The following is a 13260-nucleotide window of genomic DNA, read 5'->3' on the forward strand; positions in this document are numbered from 1 at the left end:
ACAAGCTGTCCAGAGGAGCTGTGGAGTCTCCTTCCTTGGAGGTCTTCGAGATCCGCCTGGACATGTTCCTATGTGACCTGATCTAGGTGGACTTGCTTCTGCAGGGGGATTGGACTAGACTATCTCTAAAGGTCTCTTCCAACCCTACCATTCTATGATTCTATGAAGTGTACGTAAGAAATATGAAAGATTCCTAGATCCCATAACCCAGATTTGGTTTACAGCCCAGATTAACATTTTAGACACTAAACCACTCTAACTACATGTGATTCAAGCCAGCTGTATATTTTTTTGCCACTGAAAATTTGTCTTATTGATCACCATATTAAGCAGTAGCCAGTCTCACTTGCAGTTCATGTGTCTTGCTGTAATTAAATCCTGAACCATATACTGTGCACGTAGACTTTTTTTCTGGTGGGTTTTTTTTTTTTTTTTAGGTGGAAGAGTTTTTTCATTGTTTCCAATAAAACAAGAACAAAAAAGTAGAAAGTCTGAATTGGTGATGATATGTGTTATTCTATTATAGTCTTGATAGTCTGACTTAAGAAGAGGATAAATTATTTAAATATCAATGTTTACTATTCTGAAGATTCTTTCCCTTTGAATTTACATAGGAAAATTGGTATGAGCAAATTTACTTCTGTTGTCATATCTACTTAAAGAAATCACTTCTGCAACACTTAAAAACAAGTATATTTATTTTTCCACAGTGACATTTTCAGGATTAAATTTCCTTAAAAAAAAGTTTTGTCAAACAAAGCCAGGTTACAAGTTTAACATTGCACTCTATATTTTCACTTGCATTCTATACACACATGTCCAAGTAATAAGGGAATCATGGTAAAAGCATAACATTCAGAAAACTGCTCTGCAAATATTGCAAAACTTAGGACAGCTTAATTGAATGTATCTACAACCATATTTTTACATATTAATAATGTATTTATTCTCTTACATTCCAAACCATTGTACACTTATTTTGCTCTGTAGTTCCTTACCATACTAAACATACTCACATCTCAACATCCCAAAATACTTTTTCAATATCAGTTTTGATTTCATCTAAAATTTCAAAACTGCTAACTGGACCAGTCTGACACAAAAGTTGTATAATACACCTGCCAACAGTTGCACTCTCATACAACAGGACTGCAAAGTTAGTAATGACACATTGCTAACCACATAATTCCTACTTCAACAATGACCGACTTGCAGGGGAAACTCAGCCCTCAATTTCCAGTCTCACACAGAGCAAGCAGCCACAATCTAATACAAGAGCTTTTGATATGAAGATCTTTTGGTGAAGGCAGATGCATTTTAGTTAAAGAATATCATCCATTAAATCTGCTCACAATGTACGTTGTTTGACCATTCTGAAAAAATCAAGGTTCTGTCTAATTCTAATTTTACAATTAATTATATTTCATGACAATATAATTTAGTGATCATACATTTAAATTAAAAAGGACATAGATCTAATCTGTTTATTGTTTGGAGAGTTTCTTTTGGTTGTGGACGTTTTTTATGGTTGCTTTTTAGGAGGGAAGAAGAGAAAGACAGTAGTCAAGCAAGTAAAGTTCCTGGAAGATCTTGGTTTCATTTTCTTTATAATTTTATTTTAATGACTCAAAGTCATTGAAGTTAGTTTCCAAAGGTGTCTTGTTTTTTTGACATAGAAAATATGTTTCTAAAAATTATGTGTTATAATCTTACCATGTATTTTTCTGCAAGGTTCCACAAACATGAAAATGTGTTACATAAACATCTTAAATAAGTTATAGATATAATTTTGAAAATGAAAAAATAAAGCATCTGAATTTTCATCCTTCTAGTTTAAAGAAAAAAGCTTTTACTTGCATGTCATGTGGCAGCTGAAAATCAACCAATCTCCGAAGATCACAACAGTGCTTGATTTCAGAGTAGGGAACTGGTTTTTGTTTGGTACTTAGTTGAATCTTGTGGTTACATTCTAAATGGAATTCCTGTCACAGTCATTTGAAATAAATGTGTGGCCAGTTTCTTCTAGGCATTTTTCAGATTTTAGAAATTCTTCTCACCCAACATTTATCTTAAGAAATGTAGGTGTCTGCTGTGTGAATGTCTGCATCTGAACTAGTCATTTTAGACACATTTTGTGGTCAATGGAGAGAAACACACTTTTAAAGTGTGATTTATTTCACCTTTAGAATGAGATGAACCATATCTTAGAAATACTAACTTTGCTACTTCAGGTACAAGAAAAAGCTTAGCATGTATAATTCTATTATGTGGACATTTGCACAGTACATATCTATGTTTAAGAATACTATTAATGAAATAAATATATCTAGATAGATAACTAGATGAGCCTACTATCAAGTCTTTTTTCTGTTTTTTTTCCTTTTATTTGAGACAAATGCTCATTTCCAATTCATTGTTGTTCTGAAAAATATACAGATGTCGAAACAAAAAATCAACAATCCTAAACACTTCGCTTCCACATTATGCCTACATGTGAGCTTTTCCACAAAAATATGTGACTGAAATACGTTGCGCAAACCTTATAAGAATTTGACTGGGAAGCATTTTGCCAATAAATAGAAAACGAAACCAAATTACTCTACATTAGGTAATAGCAACTACCATAGGGGATTTTTTTAAAAACAACTTTACTGGAGAGGGTTATTTATTCATAATTTGCTTATAGAACAAATTTCTGACTGAAATGATTCATAAAAAGTAACTTCCATGATAAAGAGGATCTTTATGAGTTAGTATTTCCCATACTTAAAAATATCATGCCAGTATTAATGAGTATTGATTATGCTCTTACATTTATGTTCACTCATTCAAGGTTAATATTTTTAATATTTTTAATATTAACCTTGAAAATCAAGGTTAATATTTTTAAGCTTAAGAAATGGAATAAAACATTTTTAAATTCAGCCTTTCTTATTACCCAGGTGGCTTGCAAGATGCCACTTTCAAATATCTAATGACAATAGTGATGGATTCTATTTGCCTATACATAAGCACCTAATATCTGCGCTACTGTAAAACTTCCCATTTGTACTTCTGTTGCGACTCCAAAACTTAATGTGTCTTCTACCTATCAGCCTGACTGTGTATGTTTTAAATAATTTTGGGCATCTCAGATGGCATCAGATACTTAAGTGGGGGCAACTAAACTGGACATTCATCTACTCAATTTAATCATCTCACTTTTGAAAAAATATTTCTTCTTGGAGGCCTTCAAAGGCAGTCCTCTCCAAAGGCTTTTTTGGGGGACAATCTTTGTATTAAAAGAGTTCCCTGAGGACACCGAACTTTACACACAATCTAGCCACCTAAGTGATGAAGATTGAATATGAAGCTGGTTCATAGACCTAATTCTGAAGAACATTAGACTTCTGTAAGAGCCTTTTATATTTTTTTTAATGTATTTTTTAGGCATCATGGAAAATCTGGGAAAACAGGGGGAGACAGAAGAGTAAGTTGCTTACACCTTGCTTTTCGGACCCTTAGAGGGTGATAGATTTGGCATCTCCATAAATCTCTAAGGGAAACCCATGTATAGCCGGTGACTACAGTTGACACTGCTCTGTTACTAAATTTCTTACTTTTGGTAGAAGCTTTCTTTATGGTTTAATTTCCAAAAGTTGCAGTCCTGAATGTGAAAATCAAAGTTTAGCTGATTTAGCGATTTTGAGCTGTCCCTAAAACTATGTACTATGAAGCAGAACTATAATGAAGGATTTTGCAATGAAATGTAAGGTTAAGTGAATTTGAGCAGCTTTACACTGGATTGAGAATAAGAATGAAGAATAATAGTTTTGCTGAATATTTCATACATTCTATTTAAATTAGAACAGATATATTGCTGCTATATATTACTATATATCTGTTTTTAAACAGAAATACTTTTGTAAAAGTTACTTTTACATATTGAGAGTCTCTCCTGAGTTGGCTGTAAGCCCGTATTACTTAATATATGCACATCTGCTTGGTATAGTAGATGAAAAATATTCCAAGAACATGATATCCAGAAAATTTAAAGTATGTAACTAGTTACTGACATCTAAGACATATTTGAGCTCTTGTTTTTCAATACTTAGATTTTAAATATTACTTTGGAGTAAATAACAATTATTCTTCTTTTATGGTGAATATACAAAGTCAAGTGCTATTTTACAAGACAGTATATAAGAAATTACTGCTTGCAAATAGAATTTCAATTTACAGACTATTAGATTTGTTGCAAAGTTATTTCCCCAAAATGAAATTGCTTCTGTTGGGAATAAAATACAATACTCTTGGGGAACATCTTCTGGTAAATAATAATAAAAAAATCTTTTTCCCTAACATTCTTTTTTACACTTCTGAGATACTGTTATTTTACTGTATTACTCTTCACACAGTATTTTCTATTCTGATGTTTTAATAAATATTATAGTGATTACACTGGACACTGTATTTAGTAGGAAAGCTAACTCTGAAACAAACATCTACCAGGTTTGAAAATGTGTTCTGCAAGCAAACTCAGATACTAATTTCTGATTTGTACATATCACATAGAAGCTTCAAATTTAAGTGGTAAATACTGCATTTCATATTTTATTCACTCAACTGGAGATGCTCTTTGTGTTAGAAGAAATCTGGAGACAATGAGACAAATTCACAAACATGAACATCGACAAGAGATCTGGATGTCAGCACTGGGATCATGACAGATTGGGTTTAAATTTGAGAAATTTGTGAAATTATAATTAAAAACGTTTACAGTGTTTTTATAAAGTTTTTTTTTTTTTCAAAATGTAGGTCTTTAAAAGATTGAAGACATATCAAAGAAGTTTTACTTCAGAAAAGAAAAAGAACCATTTCTTTTGTATGTCATGTAAATCTGCTTTGCATATAGAGTGGTAAGCAACTGGTTACCAGTATGGTGTACTATTATACTTACTGTTTTCATCAGAAACAAATCTGTAGGAAAATGTGTCTAATAGTAGAAAGCCTCTGCAATATAATGGAAACTGGAGGTGGAGAGGGGAGAAAAGTGAGAAAGCTGTACAAAGAGACAACGTTCAGTGAGATTTTGAGCACATAAAATCAAACACATGTAAATATGGGAGATTCCAATGGGAAAAAAATGTGATGTGAATTTGATATTGGATAACAAATAAAACTGCTTGATATATTTGTACTTGATTTTGTACCATCAAATTCCATACCTGCACACAGTTTAATGCCTAAATTTCCCAAAATATTATAGAATTTTTAATGCTTTTTTTTTACTGCTATTTGATAACAGATAACAGGGTTATTTAAGGCTTTGTAGAAATGCCTTCTCTATTCATTTCTTGTGAAATAACTAGTGTGAATCCAAAAATAACAGGAAAAATTTATTATGCCCAGTTCATTGTCAACACAGTAATAAGAAAAGACTTACAGTGTGTAAATTCTGTTGTGGAAAACCTGTGTTTAATTAATAATCACAGTGCACAATGTTTCTGGGGTTTGCACATAGACATCAAGGTCTGAATCATTAAAACTTTTATAACCTCTGAACTCCCTTGTGAATTATCTTTATTGAATTAATTAAAAAGTGTTTAAGTCATTGACAAATCTATTTTGGCCTTCTAAACATACAACCAGTATGAATAATATGGATTTTTAGATAAATTTTAATAAGAGTATTTTAATTAAATTTTTAATTTAATTTTGAGTACTACAATTGATGGCTGTTTTCTGAGGAAGAGAATGATACTCAAGAAAAATTATCCTTTGCCTATGACAAAATTTTCTCTTAAGTTAATTATTGTTAGCTTAACAGAGTAATGTTAAGGGACAGGTAGCTCCCTGAAAGCATCTTTAAATTGCCTTAGTAAATTCACCTGTTTCAAATTATTAAATGTCTGGTGTTTATGCTAATGTATTTTAAAAGTTTATTTCTACTTCTACTGTTAGAACATGTACCTAAATATGAATTGAACAAGTATAATTAAAGCCAAAGTAACAATAATCTTACCTTCAGATCTTTTTAATTCCTTACTTGTGGCTTTGTTTTCCATGCAAAATTTTTCAGTAAAATTAGATCAAAACCCACCAATAATAAAGAGCTCTGCTAAATATTGACTACTAAACGATATTTTTCTATTCAGATATTTATTACAACTGATTATAGTTCTAGCATCCTTTACTGTCAAAAACAACAATTGTAAATGTAACAATAATTTAAAGATCCCAAATTGCAAGATAATAAATCAATAAACAATAGAGGAGTGCAAGATTAGTCTTTCTTCTGGAAAATTGATATTTTAACAGTGCTACATTCGTAGAGACAAGTTAAAAACGGCACTCTCAGAGTAACAGGAAAATTTATAATTAGTTTTCTTCATAATTTTTTCTACTGACTTCAACTTGACATTCCATATTTATAAGGCCTCTAAAATTGTCTAGAAAATTATATTATTGGATTTCATCTACCATTTTGAGAGGAATTCAACCAGGAAGACTAATTCATTTTAAAAATAGAGACATAGTTTTATGATATTCTTAATTTTTTTTGCTCAAACCAAACAAAACCCTGCAAAAATGTTGTATCTTTTATGCTTTCTTTAGTAATTGTATTAAGAAGCATTAACAGCACTGCCACAGCTATAACACAAAGGAGTTTATTTCCTCTTCTGAGGAACCCACATATTTTGTTTTAGATATTACTTCTGTAAGTATTTCAAAGATCATTTTTGTTGATTTGGGTTTTTTTTTTTTTTTGTGGCAAATGTTTTATTCTCACTAGAAAAACACTACATGAAAGGAACACATAGAAAAGAAAATACTGCATCATAATGGATTGTTACTGATCTAAAATGTCCCAATGGATTTGAAAAGAGCTAGGTAAGGAAACTGAAGAAAGAGCATAGACTTGATTTCTTTGTCCAAGCTTTTGAATGTAAATCCTCAGGCACAAGAATGACCAGTTTCAGACAATGCTTTTTTGTATATTCCTATCCATTTAAAAATAGCTTTTCTAGCACTCATGTCCCTGACCTTCCTCCTAGCTCAAAAACAGTAGTAAAATGAAATAAATTAATACAATTTCTAACAAATGAAAAAGAAAAAAGACTTCACACATAGAACAGAAAAATGAAAGGCTTATTTTAAGGTCCTTCCGGAGGAATGATTAAATTTAAATACTTTTATTTATATTTGATTAATACAAAAAATGTTCACATAAGGATGGGAAATAATAGGAAAAAAATAGGTATGATTCCCATATATAAATACAGGCTCACGTGAAAGAAAGACTGCCTAGTTTGATGTTATGGAAAAAAAAGAAAATAAGCATGTTACAGTGAGTAAAAATGAATTGGAAATAAAGAAAATGTGAACAATATAGAACACATTTAATAAACTACAAAATTTACAAGCAGTCTTTTGAGGAATATAATTCTTGATTTCACTGAAATTATTATATTTTTCTGATTTGAATGCACTGTGATTTTCATACTTTGAAATCAAAGAGATTTTAGAGAAAAGGCCTCATGTTAGTTTAACAATTATGAGATAAACTGGGTTTTGAAAAGTCAAGTATTTTTGGAAGACTAATTGCGATTCAAAAGTCAACTGAGTGTGGAAGACTAATACTGAAGACTTTGCAGTTGATCTCTAGTTAGGACAGAGAAGCATTGAAAAGATTTAAACCAGTATAATTAGACTTCAGAACCAAAGTTCAGTTTGCATTTGGGAACAAAGACTTTCATGTGTGCTAATACTGTTAGAAGGAAAGACACATCTTCAAATCAAATGTTCCAAGTGAGAGGCTATGTGTATTTTTTAATCTCAAATGGTTTCAAAGGTTTCCACTAGGAAAATTTTTAATGTCAATCAGTATTCATTCTTAAAATTGCTAGTGACAGTAGACTATGAGGTTTCTGTTTTGGACCATTAAATGTTTCCTAAAAGATTGGCAAGGATTGGCAAGGCTTTAAAGAAGAGGTATAGTATACTTGGTAGTCCTGTTCCCACAGCCTGTGCCTCCCTGAACAGTAGAACTTCATATGCCACTAGTGGCCCCAGAATTCTGATTCAGCTAGCAGACAGAAAATATCAACATCAAATCTACTGACAAGGCAAAAGCTCAAAGTATCATTACTACTAGAAATTGCTAACCTTATAGGGAAACACAGATGACACTAGTATGTTTGTCATATAAACTTCCTTAGATCAAAAGGTCTCATTTTGCTTACTATGCTTGTATTTATACTAAATTCCCCAATTGCAGTTGTTGTCAGTCATAAGTGGAAAGACATAAATTGGTAGCTTTAATCAGGCAAAGTTGTGCATGTATGAGCATCAGGAAGATATAAAATATGGTATTTTTATGCCTCTTGAAATGTTAGAAGTGCTACAGACTTCTGGTCATGGTTCATCTGTTACATGATGCAGTGAAGGAATAGCATCAATTTTCCAGCTTTTTTTGAGCCTCCAACATGCATAAGATGCATAAAGCCACAAAATCAGAGCCCACATGCTTAAACTGAATACAATATTAAGAAAGAATGTGGAAACTGTTCTTTTGACTCCTCTACTTGCAACAAAGCCACAGTGCAGCCAAAGCATTGCTTTGTGTATAATCAGATTACACATACAGGCTTCTCTTCAATAGACTTACTTATAAGATGTGTTAACACTGGCGAGGAGGTACTGTCTGAAGTTACAAAAAGAAGTCATCTTGGAGGTTGATTTTTAGTTTGTTTTTCTTCTTTGTGTAAACCAACATCTCAGTCATTATGAATGAAATCTGAATATCCAGACTTTTCTACAACTTCCCTTGAGTGAGAACCAAATTAGCTATTTAAATAAGTCCATTACCCATCTGAAGTCAAGATCAAAACAGAAAAAAATTATATTACCAGCTTTTCTCTTTTAAAAAACACATTTTAAAAGTTATTAAATATACTCTAACGTTTCTGCAGTTTAAACTCCCACAGTCATGAAAACGGTTTTCATATTCCCTCTGGCTCCCTCTGTAGAGCTGTCACTTTATAATCCAGTTCTCCAGGATACATTCATAACAGTATCTGAAATTAATACTCTACATTCATGTATTTATGCCTACAACAGCCTGATTTTTTTATCTTGTTCACTGTCAGTGAACAGTTTATATGATTTTATAGGGCATAAATAATTAATCTTTCTCACTTCCAAACTTCTTCAAATTTCTTATCAAGTACTCGTGTAAATCCTTGTTCTCATGAAGTTACTATTCTCATTGTCTGATAGAAAAATAATCATTTCACAGTCAGTAAAATCCTAAGTAGTGCTGGCAAAATCAGGACTGTTTGACGACAACAACACAGGCACCAGCCCTTCCAATATTTAGGGAAGCCATCTGCAGAAAAAATGGATACAAATTAATTGACCAGGAACAAACCATACAAAAAAATTGCCAAACTGCTGTGTCAACATTATTCTAAAATGGTCAAAACTAATGGAGTATAAACCACTAAAAATAAACACAAGCCACAATATCCTAGTATTGTGGTTTTAAAGTTATTTACATCTGACAGCTTTCACTTGACAGTGTGAGAATAGACTAAAACAAGTGATTTTAGATTTGTCATCAATTTTATGAACTGTTGATAAACATAGTCTGTAGACTGTAGCTGATAATTCCATTCCTGCTCTTGAAGAAAGGTCAAGGCTACCAATATCAAAATTGTATGCTTCCAGTATTCCCAAAAAGGTTCAAGTATCCTTTAGAATAAGTTTGGCAGCCTTAGACATTATTGAAGACAACACAAGGATTAACAACTTTAGGAAACTAGATCTTGCTGAAACTAACACAGTAGAGTCAGATTATACAGAATACATTGATAATACTAATTATAATAAACTGTAATTAATGGTACTGTACATATCAAAGCAGAAGTGATTCATACTTCCTATCTGCCCAAACTTGGTTATTCGTGTTTTTACGTGGACTGCCGGATTTGGGAAAATAATCATTCCAAATTGATTTCTTATTTCTTACAGAATGACATAAAAATGCTCTCTTACCATTTAATTATTATTAAATTAAAAAATGAGCTTCTGTATTAACTTTAAACCATGTATATCTGTATTTAAGCTTGACAACAGATGGTTCCATTTATGATCATAAAAAGAAATAGGCATTTTGGATTATAATTCATATGACCTATTTAAAATGCTTATTTCGGGATAAAGACTGATTCCCCAGATGGCTGTGCTGCCATTCAGCGGGATCTTGATCGGCTTGAGAGTTGGGCAGAGAGGAACCTCATCAGGTTCAACAAGGACGAGTGCAGAGTTCTACATCTGGGAAGGACCAACCCCATGAACCAGTACAGGCTGGGGGTTGAACTGCTGAAGAGCAGCTCTGCAGAGAGATACCTGGGAGTCCTGATTGATAATAAACTAAATATGAGCCAGCAACGTGCCCTGGTGGCCAAGAAGGTCAATGGCGTCCTGGGATGCATCAAGAAGAGTGGGGCCAGCAGGTCAAGGCACGTTCTTCTCCCCATCTACTCTGCCCTGGTGAGGCCTCATCTGGAGTCCTGTGTCCAGTTCTGGGCTCCTCAGCTCAAGAGGGACAGAGAAGTGCTGGAGAGAGTCCAGCACAGGGCCACCAAGATTATCAAGGGTATAGAACATCTTTCATATGAGGAAAGGCTGCGGGAACTGGGGCTGTTTAGTCAGGAGGAGATTGAGAGGAGAACTTATTAACATTTATAAATATCTAAAGGGTGGGTGTCAGGAGGTCGGGATATCCCTCTTTTCTATAGTAGCTAGCAACAGGACAAGGGGTAATGGGAGGACGCTGGAACACAAAAAGTTCCACTTAAATATAAGAAAAAACTATTTCATTGTGAGGGTGAGGGAGCAGTGGCACAGGCTGCCCAGAGGGGTTGTGGAGTCTCCTTCCTTGGAGGTCTTCAAGACCCTCCTGGACATGTTCCTATGCGACCTCATCTAGGTGAACCTGCTTCTGCAGGTTGGTTGGATTAGATGATCTCTAAAGGTCCCTTCCAACCCCTACCATTCTATGATTCTATGATAAGATTATTTTTTTGAAGTATGTACTTTTTTCACAAACTTTAAAGGGAACTTAGGATGACATATTTAGATATAAATATCTTGTGGAACAAATTACTTTTCCAGAAATCTTAAAACAACATTCACAACAGAAACTGTTGAAATATTTCTTTCTCTTTAAGTATTTGTTATGAATCCAAATCTTTCCAAGCAAGACTGGGACATAATAAACACATTCCTTCTACATCTAAATCACTGATTTCCAGCTTCCTGCATCAAAATTCTATTTCTATGATGTCTCTTAATTCTTACATGGTTCAACATTAGGAACACATATGAATTTCAAAATATTCATCAAACAGAAGAAAGTGGAGTTGAATTAAATTAAAACCTGTTGATCTAAAAAGGGAAGAAAAATCTCATGAAGGATACTCAGGATATGCTGGTTCCCAGTCAAAATTCTACATGAATTTTGACAATTTTCATGACTCTTCTTCTGCATGAAGAATGATGAAAAAGTTTTTTTCTATAGAAATTGATCAGAACAATTTTTTTTCTTAAAGGTAGCAAGAGAGTATTTCTGTCTTTTTCTCCTTTCTCGGGATCTAATTTTCTCTTTCCTGTCTTCAGAGGAAACTCCTAACATAATATTTGATAAAATAGTAGGAATAAATTTACAGCTGTGGCAGTCTCAGATACTGTAGTTTTCTTTTTTTATTTAAGAAAATTAATGTTTCTTATGCACAACTAGAAAAATATGTTAGAGACAAAAAAAAGATTATGATTACCTGTGTCCATTCATTAGTTTGAGGGTCGTATGCTTCCATAGTGTTCAGGTATGTTTGACCATCATAGCCACCAACTGCATATAATTTGTCACCAAGCAGACAGACACCAACAGCATCCCGAGGCATACTGAGTGGAGCCACCATTGTCCATGTATCAGTTTTTGGATCATACCTGAGGAAAGAGAAAGGAAACTGAATGTTCAGGTTGAAGATAAGAATCAATTCATGCTGATCTTCACTTTAATATAGGTTTGGTTTTTTTCTGGTGAAAAAAAATTAAATAAATACTTTTTCATCCTATAAAAAAATATAATTTCTACCAGCATAAAAATCCCATGCCTATTTATTGTGTTCCCAGTTCAAGCCTCTAACTGTTGATTAGGATCTTTGGCTCAGTTGATCTTTTAGAATAAAAGGAGGAGGAAAATGTCATAGAAACAGATTTGAGCAGGATATAAGAGCAACATCTTGCATGTATGCATACTTTATGCATATATTCTTGTATATATATTTTCTTTCTTGTAGCATCTTAAAAATAATATTTTTTAATTATTACATATTTTCATTTCTAAAATTATACTATGTAATGTTCACATGTAGAAAATCTCCCTAAGAACTCAGACTACACTTAACTGTGTTAGAGTTAGATTCTTCTACTTATATTCACTCAAATGAAGAATGTCATTTAATGTATCAAATACCATTATATTGACTGTGTTGGTTATTTAACTTTTAAAAATTTTTCTTAATTTATTAATTTTCTTTCATTTTGCTATCTATTCTGTAGTTTAACGGAAAACTGAACTTTTCAATTGAATATCTACATATGTGATAAATGTCTTTTAAAACGTGAAAGTACTTTAAAACAATGCCTGAATGCATCAAAGGGAAATGTACATGAAAAAAAGACCAAAAAAAAATGAATGGATTTTTTCAAAGACTGTGACTTTTTCAACAGCATTGTATGCCTGTAGCTGAGTTTCCCAATCAGTGAAATGCAGGACTGTATCTTCACTTGTCTAACAGGAATAAATTTTAACAGACTCTTTGATATACAACTCCTGAACTACAAGGGTCAAGGTGAGGAGGTGCAAAAGTAGGAAAACTAAATACGATTGAAATCCTTGGATTTTTTTTTTTTTAGTAAGCAGGTGCCCAGGCTAAACAGAATTCTTATAACTCAAGTCTGTCAACAAAATAGAGCTGTAGTAGAACTTGTTTTTTGTAATTGCCAGAAAAATGTCTGCCACTTCTTCTACCCTTTGTTCTGCTAAAAACAACTGTCAATTTAACCTTTGCAATAACTAAGTATGCTCTAAGGTTACAATAAAATTCCTGAATGTGGAAAGAAAGCATTTTGAAATCAAGGTGAGACGAAGGGGAAAATCTATAGAATACTTGCTTATGTTTTGAATAGTTGTCATGTTTTGAGTACTAT

General features: G+C 32.7%; 1 protein-coding gene across 1 annotated transcript in view; it reads right to left on the bottom strand.

Moving 5' to 3' along the window:
- Positions 1–680: 680 nt before the first annotated feature.
- The window catches only part of KLHL1 (kelch like family member 1), a 215561-nt gene continuing 202981 nt past the window's right edge, over positions 681–13260 (bottom strand). The window contains exons 10-11 of the mRNA XM_061995414.1: positions 11823–11994; positions 681–9370 (exon numbers count right to left, since the gene is read on the bottom strand). Coding sequence (XP_061851398.1) covers positions 9311–9370; positions 11823–11994 — 232 coding nt within the window. The 3' untranslated portion in view covers positions 681–9310. The remainder of the gene's footprint in view (positions 9371–11822; positions 11995–13260) is intronic.

The sequence above is a fragment of the Colius striatus genome, chromosome 1 (genome assembly GCF_028858725.1).
Source record: "Colius striatus isolate bColStr4 chromosome 1, bColStr4.1.hap1, whole genome shotgun sequence".
NCBI lineage: Eukaryota > Metazoa > Chordata > Aves > Coliiformes > Coliidae > Colius > Colius striatus.